The 25,540-nt window shown below is 37.0% G+C and overlaps 2 protein-coding genes across 5 annotated transcripts; both read right to left on the bottom strand.

Moving 5' to 3' along the window:
* Positions 1-6,984: 6,984 nt before the first annotated feature.
* LOC105344096 (dnaJ homolog subfamily C member 27) lies at positions 6,985-13,376 on the bottom strand. 3 transcript variants are annotated; one of them, XM_066083550.1, is made up of 8 exons: positions 13,001-13,376; positions 12,047-12,129; positions 11,878-11,947; positions 11,590-11,754; positions 11,036-11,152; positions 10,544-10,704; positions 9,317-9,393; positions 7,767-7,904 (listed from the first exon to the last, which is right to left on the bottom strand). In XM_066083550.1, exons 1-7 carry the CDS (start codon positions 13,076-13,078, stop codon positions 9,357-9,359), a joined length of 711 nt encoding a protein of 236 aa, XP_065939622.1. In that variant the 5' UTR covers positions 13,079-13,376; the 3' UTR covers positions 7,767-7,904; positions 9,317-9,356. The 3 variants fall into 3 exon arrangements, with proteins under 3 accessions (XP_011450029.1, XP_065939622.1, XP_034336410.1); XM_034480519.2 differs by lacking the exon at positions 9,317-9,393 and adding an exon at positions 8,990-9,018 and having other exon boundaries at positions 7,768-7,904; XM_011451727.4 differs by lacking the exon at positions 9,317-9,393 and having other exon boundaries at positions 6,985-7,904; positions 13,001-13,374.
* Positions 13,377-13,946: 570 nt separating this feature from the next.
* LOC105344095 (zinc finger protein 76) lies at positions 13,947-20,129 on the bottom strand. Of its 2 annotated transcripts, none has more exons than XM_066083548.1 (14): positions 20,018-20,129; positions 18,933-19,224; positions 18,439-18,556; positions 18,055-18,129; positions 17,595-17,735; positions 17,364-17,500; positions 17,087-17,173; positions 16,883-16,999; positions 16,434-16,635; positions 16,161-16,340; positions 15,550-15,777; positions 14,907-15,040; positions 14,624-14,746; positions 13,947-14,360 (listed from the first exon to the last, which is right to left on the bottom strand). In XM_066083548.1, exons 2-14 carry the CDS (start codon positions 19,179-19,181, stop codon positions 14,016-14,018), a joined length of 2,136 nt encoding a protein of 711 aa, XP_065939620.1. In that variant the 5' UTR covers positions 19,182-19,224; positions 20,018-20,129; the 3' UTR covers positions 13,947-14,015. The 2 variants fall into 2 exon arrangements, with proteins under 2 accessions (XP_065939620.1, XP_065939621.1); XM_066083549.1 differs by lacking the exon at positions 20,018-20,129 and adding an exon at positions 19,836-19,996.
* Between the last annotated feature and the right edge of the window lie 5,411 nt (positions 20,130-25,540).

Genomic DNA, 25,540 nt, shown 5'->3' with positions numbered 1-25,540 from the left:
TTTATTTATGGTTACATTGAAATTAATGTTAAAACGGGCTTGGTCCCTGTGACTTGGATGCTGAATTTTAGATGCTGAATGAGGTTAAGCCTTTGGAACAGGTGCCATTTGACAGCCATATATCTAAGTTACTACTGGTCCTATCTTCACCAAACTTGCATAGATGGTGTGTCTTATAAAGTATAATAATTATGATACTTACGCACCTGACAGGCTTGAATGCTGAATCTGAGCCATAGGTTTCGGATGCTGGAGGATGTTAAATAAGAATTTTGAACCTGGTTAAAGATATTGGAGCAGGTGCCCTTTGCTGACTTTATTCAAACTTGAATGCTGAATCTGAGTCATAGATTTCGGATTCTGAATGAGGTTAAGGTTTTTGGAGCTGGTTAAAGTTTTTTGAAGCAGTCGCCCTTTGATAGACCAATCTGAGCTATTATTGATTGAATCTTTACCAAATTTTGATAGATGATGCATTTCTTGTGATTTTGATGCACTCCACAGGCTTTGATGCTGAATATGAGCCATAGACTTCGGATGCTGGAGGAGGGTACGGTTTTTTGATCCCAGGTCTCATGTGTATGTAAATAATACCCCGGTAGTACTAAATCACACTTGCGTGGTTGATTTAACTATGTAAATGAATCAAAGAGGTAGTTATACATACGGAGGGTGATCTTGATTATCTAGATGCTTAGGCAGGTTGAAGATTTTAGAAAAACTCAAATTGTGTAAGGGTCTTGGAGCTGGCTACAAAATGAAGTAAATAATCTATTACCGGTACGTTCTCTTTCGCTTTTCTCAGTCGAACATAAATCATTTCCGTAGGAGGGCAAATCAGCTTCCATATAGCTGAAGTCGAAATGAACTGGTACAAACTGACGAGTTCATGGAGGGAATGCCACTGTAAAAACAGCTCCACCAGATTGGATAATTATATTGAATAAACTTCATACAATATATCTCTGAAAAGAGATCTAAGATTAAAGCATGAAATTAACGAAGAACATTAATTTAAGTCGTTCGCTAAATTTTGCTGAGTGGTTACTATGACAAATTCCAGAATTTTTAAATACCCCCAAGCCAAATACATGCAAACACTTTGGATATGAAACATAAGGCTAACTTCATATGCTGACAAAACCATGTCCAACCTCACTAAAACTTGCTTGATAGATACGATTGTTGATATATGATATATCATGATTCCTTTACAATTGAATCAAATGATATGACATTTTACCATACAGTATGATATTGTACTTTATGATATGGTACAGTATTTTACTATATGATACGATATCATAGTATACAATATGAGATAACATTGCCATAGGCGTCGGAACCGGGGGGGCTAGGGGGGGCTTAGCCCCCCCCCCCCCCCCCCCCCCCCACTTTTTTTGCAAATTTATACCTTACCATTAGAAACATAGCATAATAGAGGGTTCAGCCCCCTCACTTTTTCTCGCAGGAAAGATTATTGTTTCTAAATTTACCTTGAAAGATTGAAAAGTTGGATTCAGAAGCGGATTATAAAAAAGCGTAAATTGCTCCAACCCAGGTTATACGAGTATAACTTGGGTAGATATTGAGTTCATTCCTTATAATTTAATTTTCTGGAATTTGCTGTACAAATTGAGTCCGTTTTACTTTTAAAAATGATATAAATCTGTTCAAAATTCAAACGTAACGTCAAGTGAATTAGTACGTTGGTGCATTGTGACGTGTCTTGTGACGTGCAAACCAGGTTATACAAATTTAACTAAATTTTTCTATCCAATCAAATGCCGCGTTACAACCAGAATTAAATTATTATTATATAATATGATTCAATCTCATATAATATTGTGTCGAACTACACTACATTATATTCGATAACAATAAAGATCATTACCTACGATTTTCATTATGATAAAGGTCGTCTCATAAAGGTGATGCCTCGTCTCGATGAGCTCTGAAATCTGTGATTACTTATGGGTTTTTTTTTTTAAATTGTCGGAGCATATTCTTCCACAATGAAGCATTTTAAAATATATCTTAAAAACCTTATTAATTAAATACTTAAACAAGCTTTACTGATTTTAATAATTAATATTGGAAGACACTATTAATATAAAACTATCATCTTTAATTAATTATTTATAAACTTTAACATTATTTGATTTTGAAAGGTACAAAATTGTATTGCAAAGTTTCAAAAATGTTATTTTCGGCCATCGTGTAAAAATCTTAGATTTCTGACTCTTGAAAGTGAATACTGCTTGTAAGGCGTGCCACCAGATTTTCTTCGAAACGGAGCTTGTTTGCTGATATATTGAATAAATATATGACTAGTTCTTTGTAATTGATTACGAATATCATCCTGTCTACAAGGTTAAAATAAGTAAGTAAAAATATTTTGATAAAAAGTATGTAGTGTTTTCTGCTCAGGTAAATTCTATTATTGTTCATTGTAGTGTTGGCGAAGATTTACTGAGCAACACAGCTGTTCACTGCATTATCATGTTCAATCATCATTTTGCGTCGACACAACGCTTTAAGGCAAAGGACTTTTTAGACGTAACATTGACGTTGGTCAAGTATTTCTCGTACGTGAAATTTGTTATACCGGTACTTCTTCAGTGATTGACCTGACCAGAATAATACCTACATGTACATGTAGCGAACTGCATGGTATATCTGATACATTTACCATGCATGTTTGTTTGCAGTCCGTTGAACAGTTCTATCAATACCTGTACTTTCGTATTATTATTTAATTTCCCTACCCAGGTAAGCCTTAGTCTTCCCTGATCTGGCGTTTGGTAAGCCTTAGTCTAGCCTACTCTGGCGTTTGGTAAGCCTTAGTCTAGCCTGGTCTGGCGTTTGGTAACCATTAGTCTAGCCTGGTCTGGCGTTTGGTAAGCCATAGTCTACCATGGTCTGGCGTTTGGAAACCCTTAGTTTACCCTGATCTGACGTTTAGTAAGCCTTAGTCAAGCCTGGTCTGGCGTTTGGTAACCATTAGTCTAGCCTACTCTGGCGTTTGGTAAGCCTTAGTCTAGCCTGGTCTGGCGTTTGGTAACCATTAGTCTAGCCTGGACTGGCGTTTGGTAACCCTTAGTCTACCCTGGTCTGGCGTTTGGTAACCATTAGTCTACCCTGGTCTGGAGTTTAGTAAGCCTTAGTCTACCTTGGTCTGGCGTTTGGGTAAGCCATAGTCTACCATGGTCTGGCGTTTGGTAAGCCTTAGTCTACTCTGGTCTGGCGTTTGGTAAGCCATTAGTCTACCATGGACTGGTGTTTGGTAACCATAAGTCTACCCTGGTCTGGCGTTTGGTAAGCCTTAGTCTAGCCTTGTCTGGCGTTTGGAAACCCTTAGTTTACCCTGATCTGACGTTTAGTAAGCCTTAGTCAAGCCTGGTCTGGCGTTTGGTAAGCCTTAGTCTAGCCTTGTCTGGCGTTTGGTAACCATTACTCTAGACTGGTCTGTCGTTTGGTGACCCTTAGTCTACCCTGGTCTGGCGTTTGGTAACCCTTAGTTTACCCTGGTCTGACGTTTGGTAACCCTTAGTCTATCTTGGTCTGGCGTTTGGTAAGCCATTAGTCTAACCCGGTTTGGCGTTTGATAAGCCTTAGTTTAGCATGGTCTGACGTTTGGTACCCCTTAGTCTAGCCTGGTCTGGCGTTTGGTAACCATTAGTCTACCATGGTCTGGCGTTTGGTAACCTTTAGTCTACCCCGGTTTGGCGTTTGATAAGCCTTAGTTTAGCATGGTCTGGCGTTTGGTAAGCCTAAGTCTACCCTGGTCTGGCGTTTGGTAAGCCTTAGTCCACCCTGGTCTGGCGTTTGGTATAAGCCTTAGTCTACCTTGGTCTGGCGTTTGGTAAGACTTAGTCTACTCTGGTCTGGCCTTTGGTAACCATTAGTCTATCATGGTCTGGCGTTTGGTAACCTTTAGTCTACTCCGGTTTGGCGTTTGATAAGCCTTAGTTTAGCATGGTCTGGCGTTTGGTAAGCCTTAGTCTACCCTGGTCTGGCGTTTGGTAAGCCTTGGTCTACCCTGGTCTGGCGTATGGTAAGCCTTAGTCTACCTTGGTCTTGCGTTTGGTAAGACTTAGTCTACTCTGATCTGGCGTTTGGTAAGACTTAGTCTACTCTGGTCTGGCCTTTGGTAAGACTTAGTCTACCCTGGTCTGGCGTTTGGTAAGCCTTAGTCTACCCATGTCTGGCGTTTGGTAAGCCTTAGTCTACCTTGGTCTGGCGTATGGTAAGACTTAGTCTACTCTGGCCTGGCGTTTGGTAAGCCTTAGTCTACCCTGGTCTGGCGTTTGGTAACCATTAGTCTACCCTGGTCTGGCGTTTGATAAGCCGTAGTCTAGCCTGGGCTCGCGTTTGATTAGCCTTAGTCTAGCCTGGGCTGGCGTTTGGTAAGCCTTAGTCTACTCTGGTCTGGCGTTTGGTAAGCCATTAGTCTACCATGGACTGGTGTTTGGTAACCATAAGTCTACCCTGGTCTGGCGTTTGGTAAGCCTTAGTCTACCCTGGTCTGGCGTTTGGAAACCCTTAGTTTACCCTGATCTGACGTTTAGTAAGCCTTAGTCAAGCCTGGTCTGGCGTTTGGTAAGCCTTAGTCTAGCCTTGTCTGGCGTTTGGTAACCATTACTCTAGACTGGTCTGTCGTTTGGTGACCCTTAGTCTACCCTGGTCTGGCGTTTGGTAACCCTTAGTTTACCCTGGTCTGACGTTTGGTAACCCTTAGTCTATCTTGGTCTGGCGTTTGGTAACCATTAGTCTACCAGGTCTGGCGTTTGGTAACCTTTAGTCTACCCCGGTTTAGCGTTTGATAAGCCTTAGTTTAGCATGGTCTGGCGTTTGGTAACCTTTAGTCTAACCTGGACTGGCGTTTGGTAACCCTTAGTCTACCCTGGTCTGGCGTTTGGTAACCATTAGTCTACCCTGGTCTGGAGTTTGGTAACCATTAGTCTACCATGGTCTGGCGTTTGGTAACCTTTAGTCTACCCCGGTTTGGCGTTTGATAAGCCTTAGTTTAGCATGGTCTGGCGTTTGGTAAGCCTAAGTCTACCCTGGTCTGGCGTTTGGTAAGCCTTAGTCCACCCTGGTCTGGCGTTTGGTATAAGCCTTAGTCTACCTTGGTCTGGCGTTTGGTAAGACTTAGTCTACTCTGGTCTGGCCTTTGGTAACCATTAGTCTATCATGGTCTGGCGTTTGGTAACCTTTAGTCTACTCCGGTTTGGCGTTTGATAAGCCTTAGTTTAGCATGGTCTGGCGTTTGGTAAGCCTTAGTCTACCCTGGTCTGGCGTTTGGTAAGCCTTGGTCTACCCTGGTCTGGCGTATGGTAAGCCTTAGTCTACCTTGGTCTTGCGTTTGGTAAGACTTAGTCTACTCTGGTCTGGCGTTTGGTAAGACTCAGTCTACTCTGGTCTGGCCTTTGGTAAGACTTAGTCTACCCTGGTCTGGCGTTTGGTAAGCCTTAGTCTACCCATGTCTGGCGTTTGGTAAGCCTTAGTCTACCTTGGTCTGGCGTATGGTAAGACTTAGTCTACTCTGGCCTGGCGTTTGGTAAGCCTTAGTCTACCCTGGTCTGGCGTTTGGTAACCATTAGTCTACCCTGGTCTGGCGTTTGATAAGCCGTAGTCTAGCCTGGGCTGGCGTTTGATTAGCCTTAGTCTAGCCTGGGCTGGCGTTTGGTAAGCCTTAGTCAAGCCTGGTCTGGCGTTTGGTAAGCCTTAGTCTACTCAGGTCCTGCGTTTGGTAACCTTTAGTCTACCATGGTCTGGCGTTTGGTAAGCCTTAGTCTACTCTGGTCTGCCGTTTTGGTAGCCATTAGTCTTCCATGGACTGGCGTTTGGTAAGCCTTAGTCTACCCTGGTCTGGCGTTTGGTAAGCCTTAGTCTACTCTGGTCTGCCGTTTTGGTAGCCATTAGTCTACCATGGACTGGCGTTTGGTAAGCCATAGTCTACCATGGTCTAGCGTTTGGTAAGCCTTAGTCTACCCTGGTCTGGCGTTTGGTACCCTTAAGTCTACCTAGGTTTGGCGTTTGGTAAGCCTAAGTCTACTCTGGTCTGCCGTTTTGGTAGCCATTAGTCTACCATGGACTGGCGTTTGGTAAGCCTTTGTCTACCCTGGTCTGGCGTTTGGAAAGCCTTAGTCTACTCTGGTCTGCCGTTTTGGTAGCCATTAGTCTACCATGGACTGGCGTTTGGTAAGCCATAGTCTACCCTGGTCTGGCGTTTGGTAAGCCTTAGTCTACCCTGGTCTGCCGTTTGGTAACCTTAAGTCTACCTTGGTCTGGCGTTTGGTAAGCCTTAGTCTACTCAGGTCTGGCGTTTGGTAAGCCTTAGTCTAGCCCTATAGAACCAATTTTAAGCAATCAGTTATGTGGAAGCCGTGTCAATTTATAAATAAAGGACTCTACCCTTTTTTATCGTAAAATGATTATTGTTGACAGGCACGTGGCATCGATTTTGAAAGTACTTGGGGCCTTGCTTATCCAAAAAAATCTTGACAAGCAAAAAAAAGAATAGTAAAAGATTAGGGGCAGAGAAAGTGCGTAAATTAAACCTATATCTTTGATTTCACTGTCGATTTCCTTTTTTCAGGTCAATTTTCCATTTGTAGATTTAAGAAAAAAGGTTGCTGCGAAGAAAAGGGCGGGGGACAATCTTTTTTATCCAAACTAAATACTAGTTGGATTTTCCTGAATAAAGCCCGCGTTGTGCATTTATTTTGCATGCCAGTATGCTTCAGAATGTATGCCATGGTGAGAGCAACAGGGTACATTTATTCCCAGAGCATGCCATCTGCTAATGAAGTCTTTACAACATATTTAATATCTATATTAAGATTGACTATTTAGTGTCCCGTTTGATCATCATGTTTAGTCCACACGCACTGTTACGATCCCATCTTTCAAAGTCGCATTATTTTGAAAACAGATGTTATTATAGCAATTCATCAATTAAAATACAAAAAGATATTGTTTTAAATTTTCTTTAATTGTAACTAAATAACTATTTTTTAAAAGTACTTTAAAAAATATTGTAACTGTACATGATGGCAGAAGATTTTTGTGATTTTTCACAGAATGCACAGAAAATCAAAACTGAACAAAACAAAAATCAAAAACCAAATTCACGCAGTGCGTGCAGGGCTGGTTTCTAATACTGAACCTCACTGTTACCATATAGACTACAAATAATACATAAATCACTGTCAATCATAAAATTGTCTAACAAAGAACATCTACAATAGTACCCCCAATTTGTTCCACGCTAACAAAATGGTAACTGGATGTGTGAGTATATAGTTGTGATACTGCACCTGGTGGCTAAACATACCCCACTAAACATTGTCAGTAAACTAGATCTTGAACCTATTGTCAGTCACCACACTCTTAAAACAAACTGAAAGAGTTTTTGGAAATTCGAAAAACTATGAGTACCGTACTAACATATTGTAAAAAAATCAATAAAACAAAGAATGTAAAGCACAGACACTGATTGAACAAACGCTGTGTATGGACGGAGCACTACCGGTATATGGAATACATGTATACATTAGTCAAATGGCCTTAATAGGGTCCTTCCCTTGCAGACATTAAGAAGGTCTCGTGCTGTTGATGATGTCATTGTCACATTTTGTGTCCAGTACTGTTTCTAGCCAGACTTTCACACACATACATGCACCAATGGCAGAATACAATGAATGTTGAACAGATGAAATGTTGAGAATATCACAGAAGAAAGAAAGACAAAGGTAGGGCAGTGTTACTGGCACCGCTTCAGTAAGGTGGTGCGGGCGGCTACCAGGAGCTTGAAGGCTTCCTCACTGCCCGGCGCCACGCTCTTGTCCGGGTGAAGAAGGACAGCTAGCTTTCTATAGGCTCGGTTTACATCGTCTCTGGATAAAAAAGAAGGAAAACATCATTAAGATTTACAAAAAAAATTCATTGTAAATTAATTTCAGTCATAATATAATACAAACAACATACACAGTTCTATTATTGTGTAGAAAATCTATTTTTTAAAATTACTAAGGATATAGTCAAGGTCACTACACAAACTTTACCCGTGAGCTCACTATAAGAAAAATATAGGCCAGTTATTATAGGGTCAAGGGGAGAGAAAATTTGGTCATGAAAATAATTAAACACAATTTTGGTCATTGTTCTAGAAAGTTGGTTCAAGGTCAATCCATTTTTGAACTCTTACATGGTAGTTATAGTTCACATTTATACAAGATCAGAATTCTATTGTAATACCAGGACATGAACTTCATAAAAATGTAAATTCAAAATGTTTGTGTTAGTATGATATTAACATCAATAATAAAATAACTCCCTTACACAAAGCAAATATTAGAATGTTATACATATATAGTCAAGAAAAAAAGGTGACTGCTGAGTAAAATAAAATGTACTGATATTCATATGCTTAACAAAATCTACAAAACTGCAGCTACTGGTACCTGAATTTATCATGGTAACAATGTACGGTGCATGACTACAGAAATATTTAAATTTTCAAGCAATTAGAATTCTTGCATGAAATATTGGTTGAGTGCAGATCGAGGGAATTCCAATTTGTTTTAATACACTAAAAATGAAACATCACTTCTACTTAAATTCTACCAAAATAGGAAATAATTAGCATCAATTAATGCCATTGACAGAATAAATAAAGTGAGAAATCTATTTCAAAAACCTAAAAATTTTAAATTATAAAACTTAAATAAAACGCATAAATAACACATCATAAAAAAAGAATCTGCAAAATATAGAAACAGATATTTTTGCATATACAAGTATGTACCATCAATAATATTTGATAATCCAAATACACACACAAGCATAGTCTAAAATCAGCATTAAGTGTGGACAGATCAGAGTTTGCTTGTGATCTATACATTGGCACCCTAGTCCTTGTTATTTGTACAGAGCTCTCTGAATAATTTCAACAGAAAAAGGAAGAGCTACAGAGGTTTACCTCAACGAAAAGGGAAGGCTTCCAATGAGCTAGATAAAGGTCAAAGTTCAAGGTTAATAGAGTCAGAAATATAGACACTATTTTCACAATATAGCTGTTTGATTGTTTTTCTAAAACTGTGAGTTTGAAAGATGATTCATGACAACAAAGCCACTCTCATGCACACATGACTCAGCAATTGTTATAAATAATCAATCAAATCAACAATTACCTTTATTCAGTAAATTCTAAGATGGATTCTTAAGCTGTACATGCAATGTTTTGCAAAAATTTCATAACTTGAAAAGTCAAACGCATGCTTCCTTTTATTTTCAATGTCAAAAGTACCTTGGTGTGTAAATTGGTGACTATTAGTACATTGTACTGATTAGCTGTCATTGGTTGCCATGGGTTGGTCATTTATACTGATTAAAAGTAACAAGACAAAGACGATGTCAACTTTGATATTCAAAACATATGAAAAGTCTAATTTCACAGAGTTATATTTCAACATTTTTCTCGTTCTGAAAGTGTTTACCAGTGGTTTCATAACTTAAACAAAAATCAATGAAACAAAATAAAAGAAAAAATCTGGTTTTTGAAATAGCAGACCACCTCTACGGGGCTCAAAATCAGTTCGCTATATCCGAAAATTTGTTATATCCGAATTTGATATAACCGTAAAACTGTTGAAAAGATTACTTAAAATTTTTGCTGTGGACTCAAAAAAAAATTTGCTATATCCTATATTTCGATATATCTGTGTTCGTACTAAACGAGTTTTACTGTATTATGTGTTCTATAATGGTGACCTTGTAACTTTGCTTTGTAACCAAGAATTGTATTGATAACATGGAGATGAATTGAAAATTATTAGTGATATGAAATAAAGTTTGACAATCGAATAGAACTATTGATGACAAGCAGGTAAATCTTATGGCAGTCCAAACTACTATTTGCTCAAGTGACCAAGTAAACTAGGTACCAGGTAAATATTAACTTCATAATCAATATACCAGGTAGATCTAAATTAGTCAAGGTATTAAAGCTTCATCATATAATCTTTTAGTTTCTAAAGGAATTTTTCAAACTTTAAATTGTATAAACATTTACAATTAATAACTGATAATATTTTGATTAACAGTAGTTATTCACATTTGAATAATTAACTTTTTTGTATTTGACTGCAAAGAAACTTTATTGTATTTGACCTGAAAGATAATTAATGAGCTCTTAGGTCTTAGAGTTTGATGTTTGGTGCTAAAATAATATAGCAGAAATAACATATATTACACTAACTAAACTAATTATAGTTGCAGCTATTGCAGCTTTTCATTCATTGTGAAGCTACATGCAGTTACAGGTATATTCAGTTTTTTGTACTGGAATGCCACTCCAATCAATTACGTACAATGTTTGTCTAACATGAATTTAAATTGAACTTTTCTGCATTGGAAGATTAAATTAGACAGTTTGGTTCTATATATTGGGCAATGCATTATAACTGGTAAGCCTTCCCTCTTTGAGCAAGAAATTTACTCTGTAAAACAACTGTTCATTCACTCATTAACATACTTTGTAGCACCAGGTGGCAGGCCGAGCCTCTCATAATCGTTTTTTGCGTTGCGGAGCTTCTGTATGGCGTCTGCCTGTTCCTTGGAGTAGCCCAGTGTCGTTTGTACAGGGACTCGCTTACCACCATTCTCAAACGCCATCACCACCGACTCAAACAAAGTCTGTAACACAACAGTTGGCAATTTGTGAAAATAAGCAACATTAAATATTAACATCAGAAATTCTTTCAGATTTTCCCCATTACTAGTATCTTCATACATTTTTTTTTTGGGGGGGAGGGGGGGGGGGGCACTGTTTGAATTAAATTTAATCCAATTCCATGCTACATAAATTGATTACAGTATGATTATCTTAACAGAATTTGACTTCAAAAATGAGCTAGGTCCAATGCCTACATATAGACACATGTGCTTCAATTCAGACGTAATAGTAAAACTAGTATCAAAGAGACAATTAATTGAAGAAGTTGTGTGTTTATATATTCCACCAAACCTGAAACATTTCTGAGACTCCCTCCCCAGTCTGTGCTGACGTCTCAAAATAATGGTAGCCCTTGGTCTCCGCCCAGATCCGCGCCTCTGCTTCATCCACCACACGCTTCTTGTCATTCTGAATCAGGAATCAGAATTCAAAAACATTCAGTACAGCATTACAAGGCAATCAGAAAACAGTTCATTTCTGTTATCACTGCAAGATATCCTTGACATATCGTCAATAATAATTACATGTACATGTATATGCAAAACTTTATCATATAAATTTATGATCTAGCTGAGTCTGCTCTAATCATACAATAACCAAGATATATATATACATGACTTTGATTGCTAGCAAACACATGAGCAAATTTCTATATACTTCACTTTATATAGTAACCCTATATGCTATAGTACTGTAATATACTTTGCATTGATACCTTCACAGACAGCTTAATTATATACATGTATAATTATATATATATACAGCAAGTCCCCTCAAATCCTTTAGAGGCATGAACCATCAATTGTTTTTAGACTAGTACCTTTTAAATTACACCATCTTCTTACCTTGTTAGCACAAACACACACCACCACATTGTCCATCTCCGACTGGTTGCCGATTTCATTCTGCATTTCTAACATCCAGCTGTCCAGTGCATCAAAGCTCTGTCTGTCTGCGACATCAAACACAACCACAGCTCCCTGGGTGTCTTTATAAAACTCATTCCTGACCTGCACGTAAAGAAAAGGAAGCTTGTAGCTTAAGTATTATGTTCAGTTTTCAAAAATAAAATTTTTGTATTTTATATCTTTATGATTGCACAAGGTATACATGTTCTTAACATGAATATTTACCTCATAAAAAATTGGATGTCCTGCCATGTCGAAAATGTTAACCTTTATATCCCTCTCTTTAACTGTGACCCTGTAGAAGCAAAACATCATCCGAGATTCAGTCAATTTATTACAAATCATGACAGTTCAAATTCATACATACTTATATATATATGTAACTTTGACTTACTTGGTAACACCATAGTCAATTCCTATTGTAGCAAGGTATTTGTGAACAAATCTCTTCTCACAGTATCTTTTGATAATACAGCTCTACAAAATATGTTATAAACATAATCATTATAATATATATGGTTATTTAATTTGAATTATAGCAGTAATGAAAAACTATTATACAAGTATAGTGAAATGCTATAGTTTATGTCATTTTGTATGTTATAATTCTGACAGGTGAAATAATGATGGATCAGATTATCTATAAGGTTTCAAACCCAGGCCCCTGGAATCTCTAGTCAGGTTCTCTACAACTTAGCTATATCTGCATGGCACAAGCAATCCAACGGGCCAGTACGTCTGACCGTCATGTATTAATTAATTACATTATTTACATCAAAAAGAAATTATTCTAGCATTTGTATAGACAAATATTATAGTCTGCCCCAATAGTTTTTGTATACATCACATTTTGGTGATTTTATATAAAAATACACATACCTGTGAAAATATTTCAGAAAGGAAAAATATTCAAGATTCAGGTACATTAATCTTGTCTTTTGCAAAGCAAAATCCTAGTAGACTCTTTTATTTTTAGCAGTGTATTAAAACATGATGTGGGCATATTCCAAAGGAGAAATCTTGAAATTTTGGAAGTTTTGAAAGAACATTGTTTGAATCCTGATGCATGTACTAATATCGAATAAGCAAAATATGAATCAAGGATATCTTCGGACAGAGTATACTTACATAATATTACTCTAAATAAAAATATGCATTTGTTTAGGTAAAAAATCACACTTAAATTACATTCCCTATACTATAGTAACAAACACTGGGGGTGGTATATACTCTTTAAACTCACATGTGCCCCTGCCATAACCATAAGAGCTAATGGGAAAAAAAGCTACACACACACAAACGCATTTATATAGCAGTGTTTTAAGTAACAGAATAGGCTAATACGCACCTTTCCAACCTCCGCGTTACCCATGCTGATGATTTTTATCCTAAGCGGCTTCTTTGATTTCTTGTCCATTCCTGTCATCTTTCTCAAATCAATTTCTGACCAATACGATTTATCAGAAATTTATGGGACAAATAAATAACAAAGTAAATAATCTAAATCTTCAGATATCATGATATCGATTTCTGAATGAATAAAATATGATTAGGTAAAATCGTGTTTTCTTCCATTATCGGTGTTGTAAATCAAGCGTTGAAGATAGCAAGGTCGAAAACTGGTATGAATTTCCACTCATTCCTTTTTAAAAATCTAAATACATATATGCAAGCGTCTCTGGCAACTGAAACTTGATCAAGAAAGCGGAATTTCAGATCGGCAGATTAAATCTCCTCTTATTTGATTGGTTGAAAAATATTAAAGTACAGGAAAAGATAACTTGTACTATGTATTATTCGTACACTTCATTCGATAAAAGCCGAGCGTTTTTTTTTAAATTAATGCTGAACGAAAAAGCAGCTAACATGACAGAATAATGAAAAAAAAAACAAACTAAATGTTAAAACATGTACCTTTCACTAAAAATAGCAGCGTTAATGTGTGTATAATTTCAATGACGTTTTCATAATTTTGCTTTATCTGGGTATTATACATGCACGTAGCATGGGGGGGGGGGGGGGGGGGGGCTGCCCCCCCCCCCATTTTTTCTTGCAGCAACTGTTTTTTTAAATTTACATATAAAAAATTGAATTATTATTGATTTGCCCCCCCCCCCCAACCATTTTACAGGAGCATGTAAAAAATTGATATGAAAAAAAAGGAAATTAGTTTGCTTGTCAAGATTTTTTGGATGAGTCTGGCCCATAAAATTAACCTAACTTGAGACTATATCATATGAAAATCAAAACATAACTATTCCAAACATGCATGAAAAAATAAAGAACAAGTTAACAAAGAGTCAACAAATTTAATAATAAAGAAAATATACAAAATAAATAACAATGACAGAATTAATTGCTGTTTATGTTTGGACGGTTTCCTCCAATACTCCTGTTCCAGTGATGTCCCCGTCTGTGACAATATCACCAGCTACTATATCCGCCTCCGTCACACCCTCCAGGATTTCTTTCTCTGAGTACGATGACCCATCTTCCAGCACTACGGACTCTATGTGCGCCTGGGGCTCAAGCTTTGGTACAATTACTTGTTGTGATTGGTCGAGCTGCACCAGGGCTTCCTCTGATTGGTCAGTTAATTCTGTCTGAGATTCCTCTTCAGTTTGACCCACGCTGATGGTGGTAAGGTGTTGCTCTGACGAGTCTGTCAAGTTCTCTCTCTGCTGCTGCTGTTGCTGAGCTGCTAATTGCTAAAAATTGAAATTTAAACAGTGCATGGTTACTTGTGTTAGGACTAAATTTTCTATGTTGCCAGTACAATCAGCATGGATGTAAATAAGAAGTTCATTCTTTGACTGTCATAGAAAGATCACTTAACCAATTGAACTACATCTCTCTGAAATGCATTCTTCAAGACTGAGCAACATGTCTTACTGACCAATTTAAAATCCTCATGTCATTCATATGTACAATGTATATGCAATTCCTGTTTATATGGATAAGATTAGTTTACCTGTAGAGCCTCCAGCTGAGCAGGGTCAGTGATCACAAACACCTGTTGTTGACCGTGCTCCCCCATTGTGATAGTTGCTATGTTGGCACTGGTAGGGACCTGGTCACTGGATAAAAGAGATTCCTGCAACAACAAACAAATCAACTACCCTAAGTCTTAACATAGTACCAAACTAATATTTTGTCATCATTCTACAAAAGACAGTTTTTAATCCTCACTGCTACTATATATCCCATTTCTGTGCAGGTGCTTGGCATGTATGCACCATTATCAGTACTCGTACCTGTGAGTTCTGGGACTCTGTATTTATGACAACAGCCTCATTCTGGATCAGGGGATCCCCTCCTTCCTCCTCCTTGGCCTGAATAGCATACTCAAACTTGGCCCTCTTCTCTGGTGGCTGCTCATTTGATTTGGCTAAATATACAATTTACAAATGTATTGGTAAAATATACATTTTGTACAAATATCTGACAAGCACAATGCATGAAACATGAAAACATTGAAGACATTGACTAAACTTATAAAAGATTTGTCCACAGTGCATCTGTGCTCTTTTACGTACATATACCTGAGCTGAGGATACCAAAGATCTGAAAATAACAGTAAGCTGAACTAACCAAAGACTTATATTAAATCTGTATAAAAGATGAACTTATACCAAAGAATCACATTATACCTGTAAACTGAACTTACCAAATATTAACATTTTACATGTTTAATGAACTTACTAAAGATCTGTTTATTGTACTCCTGTGTGTTGAACTTACCAAAGATCTGTTCATTGTACACCTGTTTGCTGAACTTACCAAAGATCTGTTCATTGTACTCCTGTGTGTTGAACTTACCAAAGATCTGTACATTGTACACCTGTGTGTTGAACTTACTAAAGATTTGTTCATTGTACACCTGTGTGCTGAACTTACCAAAGATCTGTTCATTGTACACCTGAGCCTCCAACTCGGCGGTTGTATCTTCCCCGTGAGCCGTCCTCTTGTGCATGGCGAGCGTGGAAGTTTGTCTGTAAGTTTTGCCACAGTGATTGCAGTGGTAGGGCTTGGAGTGAGTGTGAACAACATGGTGTTTGTAGAGGGAGGAGTATTCTGTGAATCGCTTACCACAGCCCTGCACTGTACACACATAGGGCTTCTCTCCTGTCCAAAAAAATGTTATAATTATATAATACCCCAATAATTGAAAGAATAAGTTTAGAATAACGGTTTTATGTACCGTACTTCTTGTCTAAGTTATCCTGTTTTCATGAAAAAAAAGTGCAAATTTTAATAGCAAAATGTTGTCAATTTATTTAAAGATCATTATCAATGGTCTAGCACTGCTTAACACAGCTCAAGTAACAGTTTTTTTCAGATACTTGATTCATGGCATTGATAGCAAATTTGCCATGGGGTCATGTAATAGCCATGAGTGGTAAAACTTTTACATCCCTTATCAACCATCCAAAAAAATAAATATTATAAAGTTTAGATACAAATGTGCATCACACACCTGTATGCCATACTGATTTCAATGAACACACCTGTGTGGATCCTGATGTGGTTCTTGTAGTTGGTGGCGCTGGCAAAAGCCCTACCACATCCCTCCTCATTACAGATGTAAGGCCTCTCTCCAGTGTGTGTGCGGATGTGTACTTTCCTTATGTTGGAGGTGGTAAAGGATCGCTCACATCCCTCAAAGGGGCACTTAAAGGGGCGCTCACCTTAAATTCACATTGCATGAACAGATATATATATTTCTTTGACATTTCTTTTATTGCAGTATGAAATTAGTGTTATAATCTCCCCTTACTTACCTGTGTGGGTGCGGACATGCTTCTGAAGATCCCCCGAGGTCTTGAAACCCTTGTCACACCCCTCCTCCGGGCATTTGTAAGGTTTTTCACCTGTGTGAACACGTGTGTGAGATTTCAGTCCATAGCCAGTAGCGAAAGCTTTACCACAGCCTTCATAATCACATTTAAAAGGACGGACCCCAGTATGTGATCTCTCATGAACCTTAATAGAAAACACAAACTTATGTACATTCAACTCCTTTTCTGATATACAATACGTGACAATATTAACCAATACATAATTCCTCCAGGGCTGGTAGCTGGCTTTAATCCTGATGCCAAGTGAGCATGTTGTTAGAAATTCTTATGGAGAGGGATAATCAGAATCACACTGTATACAGATAATGTAGAATTGCTTCATTTATTTTCTCAACAAACAGACAGGGTACATGTATTCTATATCCACTCACCTTCAGGTGGTGCTGTGTGGTGTACAGCCTGCCGCAGCCGTCAAAGCTACATCGGTAAGCCTTCTCCCCAAATACCATTGTCTTCTCATCCGTCGTTAGACCAGCAGCTATTACAGTCTGCAATATAACACAGGTATACATGTTGAGACACAGTAAACTGTATACAGATAAGGGCATGGTTTAACAGACAGTTTACAGACTTACATGCACCACTGAAGTGTTAGCACCAAGAGGACTAGTACTGGTCTGTAGAGATTCCAGGCTGGGCTCCTTCATCTGATCAACGGTTACCTAGAAAAACAGATTCACTACTACAAATATCTACAATATCTCAATGTACATGTAGAAAAGACTGGTCCATACACACGGCATGCAATGCTGTCTGTTGGATTTATACAGATTGATCACTGATAAAAGATACAGAAAATATCTTTTTCATTTCTAAATGTCTTTTGCCAAAGTATGACAGGTATTGTCTCACCTGAGTAGCCAGCTGGTCTAGACTGAGAGTGCTGCTGTCTAGGTTAGTGATCTGAGCGTCCCCAAAGAGAGATTCTGCAGAGGGGTGAGTGATGTATGCAGTGGTCCCATCCTCTAACTGGATCGCCTGTAAACCCTCTGAAAACATCATACATAGCATGTAACCCCAGACTGTTACACATCTAATGAAACTGATCACAATAGGGTAGTGTAAATATGACACTGGATAAACCTTTTGGGGTGTGGTGAAGGAATGCGGTGGTTCCGTCTTCTAGCTGTATGGGTTGACCCCCCACCTGTGTGGAGTCGGTCAGAACGATGTTGGGATTGACCACACTGTCTATCTCTGACTGAATGTTGTTGACAGGCAGAACTGAAAGCAGGAATTGGAAAAGGGATGGAGTTTAGGTGCATGGAGGAAATGATGGGTAACTTTGGAAAGGATATGGAATAATAATATCCCAGCAATTTACCTTGGCTAGGATATTTGGTCTAACACAAATCAGAAGTCACAAATTATGGGAATAATTAATTTTCCCTTGAAGCATTCAGTACCGATAAGCTTAATAAAAAGACTTATAAAAGATAGGCAAAATATAGATACTTTGATGGAAAGAGAGCAGAGAACAAATATATTTGTGATGAATATTTGAGGTGAACCATGATAACAATAATGGTGCTGAATGTCTCACCATGACTGATGCCCTGTACTACTGCAGTGCTCCCATCCTCCAGGCTAATGGTCTGTCCCTCCATAAACTTTCCCCCTATATTCAATACGTCATCATAAGATGAGCAGAATTAGATAGCAATAGAAAGACGATAGCCATTAGAGACACTTCTTATAAGCATAAAAAATCATAGGCTGTACCCCAAAAATTTCCGTTGATGAGAGTTATTCATGATAACCTATAGATCAATGTAGGATATGTCAATATGGAATGTTTTGATTTGAAATAAAATGAATTGACATATTCCAGTAATATCATCTTTTTCACATGCATGTCAAAAATACAAAGTGAATTATATATCAACAACTTTCACATACTTCAAGCTAAAAGTAGAATAAAGCAAACCTTTTGGATGCTGGATAAATGCGGTGGTTCCATCAGCCAAGGTAACAGCCTGGACAGTCTGTGTATCCATCTGTTGTGAAACAGACGAGGCCGAGGTCTCCAAAGACAGGTGCCCTCCCTAAGGTAAACACCAATCGTCAACAACACACAGTAAAAACAGTCAAAGATCATGTAAACTTGTTCTCGTATTATTAATGGAGTAAGGCCAATTTTACCAATAGAATATCACAGCATTAATAATATTGTGAATACATGGAATGAATACAGGCAACTGGCATTTCATTGTATACTCTTACATATAGATACAGTAAAGTCATGTTTGAACTCATTTAATATACAAATAATAGTATGATGATGTTGAACAAGAAAATTCAATGTCTTGTCTTACAGGTTGTTTCCAGAATCACCATTAATTCATTCACACTAAATTAAACAACACGGTTTAAATTAATTACTGCTCTTATTATATTCATTGTAAGTCCTACAAAACAAACCCCATTTGAGTGAAGAAGAAGCAGATTGACGTCATTTGATGAGCTTGCGAGTGTGCTGGGGACGTCCACCAGTTGTTCATCCCCCAGGCCTTCCTCTTCCTCCTCCTCCCCCAGGCTCACCATGTGACCCGGACTCTCCACCTCATGAACCGGACTTTCCACAATTACATTGCGGGGGCTGTCTCCAGATGTGATCTGATCGGGGACCGTCTCCACATTGCGTATGTCGATGGTACAGCTTGTGTCCATGTAGGTCAATAGACTTCAGCAGGAGTAAAGAAGTAGCAGAAACCTACATAATGTTTGAAAAACTTAATTTAAATAAGTATTTTTAAAGCAAAAAATATTTTCAGACATTTCTGCTCATACATGCATCCCCTTCAATAAAATTGTGATGAATCCATTGTTGAAGTGAGAGACTTTAAATCTTCAATTAGCTTATACAGTACAAATCTTTAACATGATCAATGAATTTTCTTTGGTTTTATGTACTCTCACTTCTGTGATTTCACTTACAGAGGCCTGTTGATTGCTACATTGAATTGGGGAGAATTATCTACACTTTTAATAGACAAAATGATGGCTAAAATCTGTATATATAATTTTCAATAACCGCAAGCTAGCTGCTTAACAGATTCCAACAGTTTTTAACAATACCACAGCAATGAATGTGAAAAAATAATGTTCAACAAAATTCCAGAGCATTTCTTGTGAGCAAAAGAACATAAGATATTAGAGTGCACATAACAGAAATCCTTGTTTAAACCCTTTTCAAACTTTGTTCGTCAACAAACTGCCAATTTATCAAGCTTTAGTAAGCATTCACTTTTTCGATGTGTTTGTTCAATATCTCTGGACAAATATAGCAACTCAAGCCATAACAACGAACTAACGGACACTGACCTCCATTTTTATTTTACAAATAGACAACATAGAGCGGAAGTATAAATCCTAACGGCTTCCTAATTCAAAATTCGATTTTAATCATTGGGATTTCGCATCTCTCAATCTAATCTTGCGTCGTCTCGACGCCGACATCAATCCCAACAGGCAATGGGTCATCATTGAACACTGGGAAAACTTACCCGAAGATCCACTTTCTGGACCACCATGCAATGCACGCACTTTAGCCAGGAACTAGCATAAGAAAAAATATAATATCAAAATGACCACAAAAATAATTGATAAAAGTTTTTTTGAATAAATCTTATTATTTTAAAAACAAAAACTACGCGTTTCAAAATAACAAAAAGTAAATATAATCTGTCTGTCAATGAAAGGCCCTGTGTTATGCATATACAAAAATAGCGGGAAAATTTAAATTGATATTGACAAACAAAAAATCTGCATTCATCTGTCGACTTTAGTTTTGCCGATTTTTACTTTATATACATGTACATGTAGACATTGATGTTGAAACTTCCGTTTGATATTGAAAAGAAGAGAGACTGATATATGACATTTAAGGACAGGGGAGTGATTAAATACCTACTCCTTGACACCCCGAGGCTCTCAATAATTTTAAAAGTCAAGATTTTTCAGTTATTTTCTGGGAGAAACTTAATACATAATAACAAATATTTTGGTTTTACGTCGTACGAAAAACTATTTTCCTCGTGTGTTGCCCCTATCCTAGACTATGGAGCTGGTGTGTGGGGCTACCGTAAGTTTCAGGCTATAGACAATATACAGAACAGGGCAATAAGATACTTCCTGGGAGTTCACAGGTGTTCCTTTACGGTGACGTAGGCTGACTCCCGAGTCAATTTCGACGGTGGTTCTGCATGTATAGATACTGGAACAAGCTGATATGTTTTGAGGATGACCGAATAACAAAGATGGCCTGTAATCAGTTAAACTGTTTTAATAGGTAAACACGTATTGTCTATCACGATTCAATAGTGCTGGTGATAGCAGCTGCTCGCCAAGGATCTCAGTTCGATACTGGTTATAAAACGGGCAGTCTAACACAAAGTGTAGTTCATTTTCAATTTCTTGTTGGGTACAAAGAGTACATAATCGCTCGTTTGGAGGTTCTCCTATATCGCCCTGTCTCGATTCTTAATGGAAGGATCCCTGATCTAAGTTGAGCCATGTGAGATCTTTCCGCTTTGCTCAGATTAACTAAAGCGTGAACTATAACTGTTAATATTACAAAGGTGACTTATATGCCCCATGGGCCGGGTGCCCAATATTCATGTACAAGTAGTTGTTATAAAATTTGTATCATACGGCACAATTGTACATAATATGCACATGTCACTATAATAAATAATTTACTTACTTACATGTACTTATTAACATCTATTAAAAGTAATCAATATCTTCTCAGATATTGCAAATTATTGCCACGTGTTAATTGTTTTCACAGAATAAGTTCGGAAATAATTTAAGGTATACCATTGATGCAGGGACTTATATATATATATATATATATATATATATATATATATATATATACACACACACACACGTCACACATATATATATATATATATATATATATATATATATATATATATATATATATATATATATATATATATATATATATATATATATATATATATATATATATATATATACACACACACACGTCCATGGTTATATTAAGCTGTCCAAAACTAGCGCAATTTTTTATGCGCCGTAAATTGCATTTTTTCTTTACCATGGGAAGCACTGTATAGCTCCTAGGTCGTCCATCCGAATTTTTTTCAGACCGGGAGCTATATACAGACCTGCAACTACTTAATTCTTCCCTAGGACTTGCTCAAGTCTCTATATAAGTTTAATAATTAGTGCGCCCAGAGACATACATGTGTAAATAATATATAAATAGTGCCTGTTTGGGAAGGTAACAGTTGAAATTGACACCCCGGGGAAACCATTGTCAACCGCTATTTTATTATACTGAATGTCTTAATTCTAAAGATTTTTTTACTGCTTTTATATAGAAATGACGTAAATTCCACGGTGAACCGTACGCGCATAATTTACGCGCATGTAACAATTCGTTGTGTTACCCGTTGATAAGTGTGTTGCTAACGCTGAGGGTAATAGAACGGATTATCAACTACGTCTAAACCAATCCGATTTCAGTATTTAACATGAAAGTATAATAATAGAGATTATATAGCAACTTTGCCATGGTATCGGGTTCGTTCGCCTTATCTACCTGTTCGTTAATTCGCCCTATAGTTCCGTTCGCTAGATAATTATCGTTGGCCCTAATAATATATTAATCGTTCGCCATAAACCTCGTTCGCGCCTTTGTTATTAATAAACCACATCATAAGTTATTTCATTTAATTTAAAGTGAAAACTTGTAACTTTTATTAATTATTCGTATATTCTCTGTTTTTCTTTCGCCATTAGCATGTTTTGTTGTTGAAAAATGTTACGGGACCAATTACCCTTACTTTGAAAACTACATAATAGTAAACTGAGATAATGATCTTAAACCAAAAGTATATTGTTTTTATGAAAAATTTGCATAGGTTTTAGACATTTTTGAAACATAAAATTGACTATGAAAATAAGATTAATATATCGAAAATATATTGGTCAGCTATAAAACATCGGCGAAATCTCCGACGGGCGACGGGTAGCCAACTGCCTCCTAAATATTGTTTATAAGAAATAAACTCATAAATATGTGAATGTTTTGGTAATAGGGTTTAGCTGTTTATATTTCGATATAATTGTTTATTAGATAGATAAACTGATTTAAACTGCATGGGAAATCCTTTACAATAAGGACCAAGAGATTTCGATCAATTGCCAATCTCTGTTCCGAGTCTGCCGGAAAGGCTCGAGAAGTTGCGATTGTTATTTAATTATGTCTCTGGTGCGCCAAAGACTGAGGATACATTTAAGATTGGTACTGCAGTAGAGAACATAAATTAGAATCCTCCTTTGGAAGAATTTTGAAAAATTGGTCTCTTTTGCATGTCTGTTGGTACAGAGCTAAGAATTTCACAATCTAGATTTTCTCAGCTAATACAGGTATGCTTCACACTAAAATAGTAACAACTGGCCTTGTAGTTTTCAAGAATAAGTTGAAATGCACGACGTACGACGACGTTAACAATGTTATCAAATGTGAACAAGCTTCTTAGGAGGGCTGGATGGTAGTAGCCATTTTATAAGACTCTATATGAATCTCTTTTAAAAGATCTCTGTATAAAGACACAGGAAACAATTCAAATTTTATAGTTTTAAAAATAAATAAGTTATATCTTTACTAAATAATAGTTAATAGGCAAACGAATCATTTTAAACATGAGATGTTTGTGAAACACTTATGCCCCCTCCCTTGGAAACATCCACAATGAAAATGAACGTAAACTGCAAATAATTGGAATTTTTCTAAGTCAAATAACTCTGTCGAAAATTGCACGAGCGTACCCAATATCATACTTGACCTAAATATTATCATAATTAATCTGTATACCAAAGAAGATGGATGAATAAGGCGTGAAAAATGCCCATACGAGGAATGATTAGATACTGTAAAATTAGAATATAAATATCAAAATCTGATAATTTTTTTTAAATAATTAAAACAGTGTATATTTAAAGTAACATCGGTTTGTAACCCTTTAATATTTTAAATACTTGCAATAGGTTGATTTAAACTGGCGTATTCGTGTCAAAACCTCCAAATAGTGTCATTTTTATAACTTCAATGCCTTTTCTTCTCTAGAGTGGGTCTGAGCTCCATATTTTTGTAATAGTCTAAATGCGGTTTAATGGAATTTTAACCAATTTTAATCAACAAAAATGTGGAGAGATGACACACTCTACTTTAAAAATGTCATTTTGTAGACAAACAATTGAACGTTTTAGAAAAATAATACAAGTCCGTTAAATCGTGGCCAACGTCTCATATATAGCATTTAAACAACACACTTTGTTGTGAATAAAATGGCTCAGTGGTTAGAGCACCAGACATTAGGTAACTTTATAGAACATAGGTTTTTAGGTTGTAGGTTCGATACCACCAAAACTTTAGGATTCGTTATTTTTTTTTTTTCTTATCATTTTTTGAAATATTTCAAACTGAATAAAGTTAGAAATTACCGTTTGTAAACTTGTATTATAACATATCAAATATATTTAATTGAAAAAAATGTCAAATTTGAAATTGCATTTAACAACTTAACCAAATGGGCAGTTGCGCCATCTTATTCCCCCATCTTCTTTCATTTCAATATGTGCAACTTCTGCGAAGAAAATAAACGAAAACTGCAAGTAAATAGAATTTTTCTACGCCCAAGGGGCATAACTCTGTCGAAAATTGCTTTATCATAACCAATATCGAACTTGTTTTGATATTATTATGATAAACCTGTATACCAATATTCATTTCAATATGTTCATATTCTGCGATGAAAATGATCGAGCGGAAACTGCAAATAACTGGAATTTTTCTACGTCCAAGGGCCATAACTCTGTCGAAAATTGCTTGATCGTACCCAATATCAAAGTTGACCTAGATATTATCATGATAAACATGTATACCAAATTTCATTTCAATATGTTCATCCTCTGTGAAGAAAATGAACGGAAACTGTTGGTGGACCGACCGATCGACATACCGACAAACAGACGGACAGCAACAAGACAATATGCCCTCCCTTCTTCGAAGGAGAGCATAAAAATACGAGGTGGATCTGATGGTTAATTTCTTGACCAATGAGCCTCCTTAAACGTTTACTGTGCTAATGTTTGATCAAAATCTAACTTCACACACAAACACTCCCTGAAATTCATAAAGTCACAACCTGAAACTCATGACAACGCAATCTTGTTGACGTGTTTCAAGACGACCCACAGTGTTTGCTGCACACCACAATCTAACCTATTTTTGTGAAATTTCGTTCCATTGATTCTTGTTGCAGAAGGAGTTAGACATTTTGCATATCAATGCTATTTTATAGACACTCCGACCAAGACTGTTCCCGCCATAAGATCCATGCGGTTCATGTCGGAATAATTTGCAGTTGATCCTTTCTGGCATAGTTGTTGTTTCAGTATTGAATGAAATCTCTTAAGACTGGTGCTCTGTGTTGCCTGGCGTTCTCATCTTGAAGTACAGGTCTGAGTTCAATTTTTCTCAGGAATGGTAAAACAATAGTTCTGAGAATCTCATCAGCTGTTAGAGCTCCGTTGATGATGTGTAGTTGAGTGTGCTCATTAACTGTAACACCAGCCCAAACCTATAATCACAGAACATCCACTGTGACGATTGTGTTACCTTTCCATCATGTTCACGTCTGCAATGCCAAATCACCGTCTCTCCTCTTTGTCTGTCCATAAGGATTCATCTATCGTTGAAATTAACAAAAACTGAGTCTTGACTCGTGAAAAATTCCACCCTCTCCTGTAAAAATATAATCCACAAAAAACCTCCCAAAACTCTCGGAAAATTAATTTAACTGACGTGTAAATTCCAACGTAAGTAACGTTCCCCTTATCCAAACGGGCTTCGCGGTGCCTCATTTTTAGGGATATAATCGTCAGCTGATCGAGTTATGAAAACGTAATTACTAGTATTCAGAACAGGCCGCAGACCTTTTCTGATTGATTGGTCAAATACAGCGATA

Source organism: Magallana gigas, chromosome 5, assembly GCF_963853765.1.
Source record: "Magallana gigas chromosome 5, xbMagGiga1.1, whole genome shotgun sequence".
Taxonomy (NCBI): Eukaryota; Metazoa; Mollusca; class Bivalvia; order Ostreida; family Ostreidae; genus Magallana; species Magallana gigas.
This window is presented reverse-complemented; position numbering and strand designations above follow the sequence as displayed.

Excerpts from the sequence above, each read along its gene's own strand:
- LOC105344096 (XM_011451727.4), bottom strand. The coding sequence starts at position 13,078 with ATGACAGGAATGGACAAGAAATCAAAGAAGCCGCTTAGGATAAAAATC. Across the intron at positions 12,130-13,000 it reads GTAACGCGGAGGTTGGAAAG|AGCTGTATTATCAAAAGATA; the intron begins GTGCGTATTAGC and ends CATATTTTGTAG. Across the intron at positions 11,153-11,589 it reads TGTGTGTTTGTGCTAACAAG|AATGACAAGAAGCGTGTGGT; the intron begins GTAAGAAGATGG and ends TTCCTGATTCAG.
- LOC105344095 (XM_066083548.1), bottom strand. The coding sequence starts at position 19,181 with ATGGACACAAGCTGTACCATCGACATACGCAATGTGGAGACGGTCCCC. Across the intron at positions 17,736-18,054 it reads AGTACAGGGCATCAGTCATG|TTCTGCCTGTCAACAACATT; the intron begins GTGAGACATTCA and ends TCCTGCTTTCAG. Across the intron at positions 16,341-16,433 it reads GCATGTCCGCACCCACACAG|GTGAGCGCCCCTTTAAGTGC; the intron begins GTAAGTAAGGGG and ends TGTGAATTTAAG.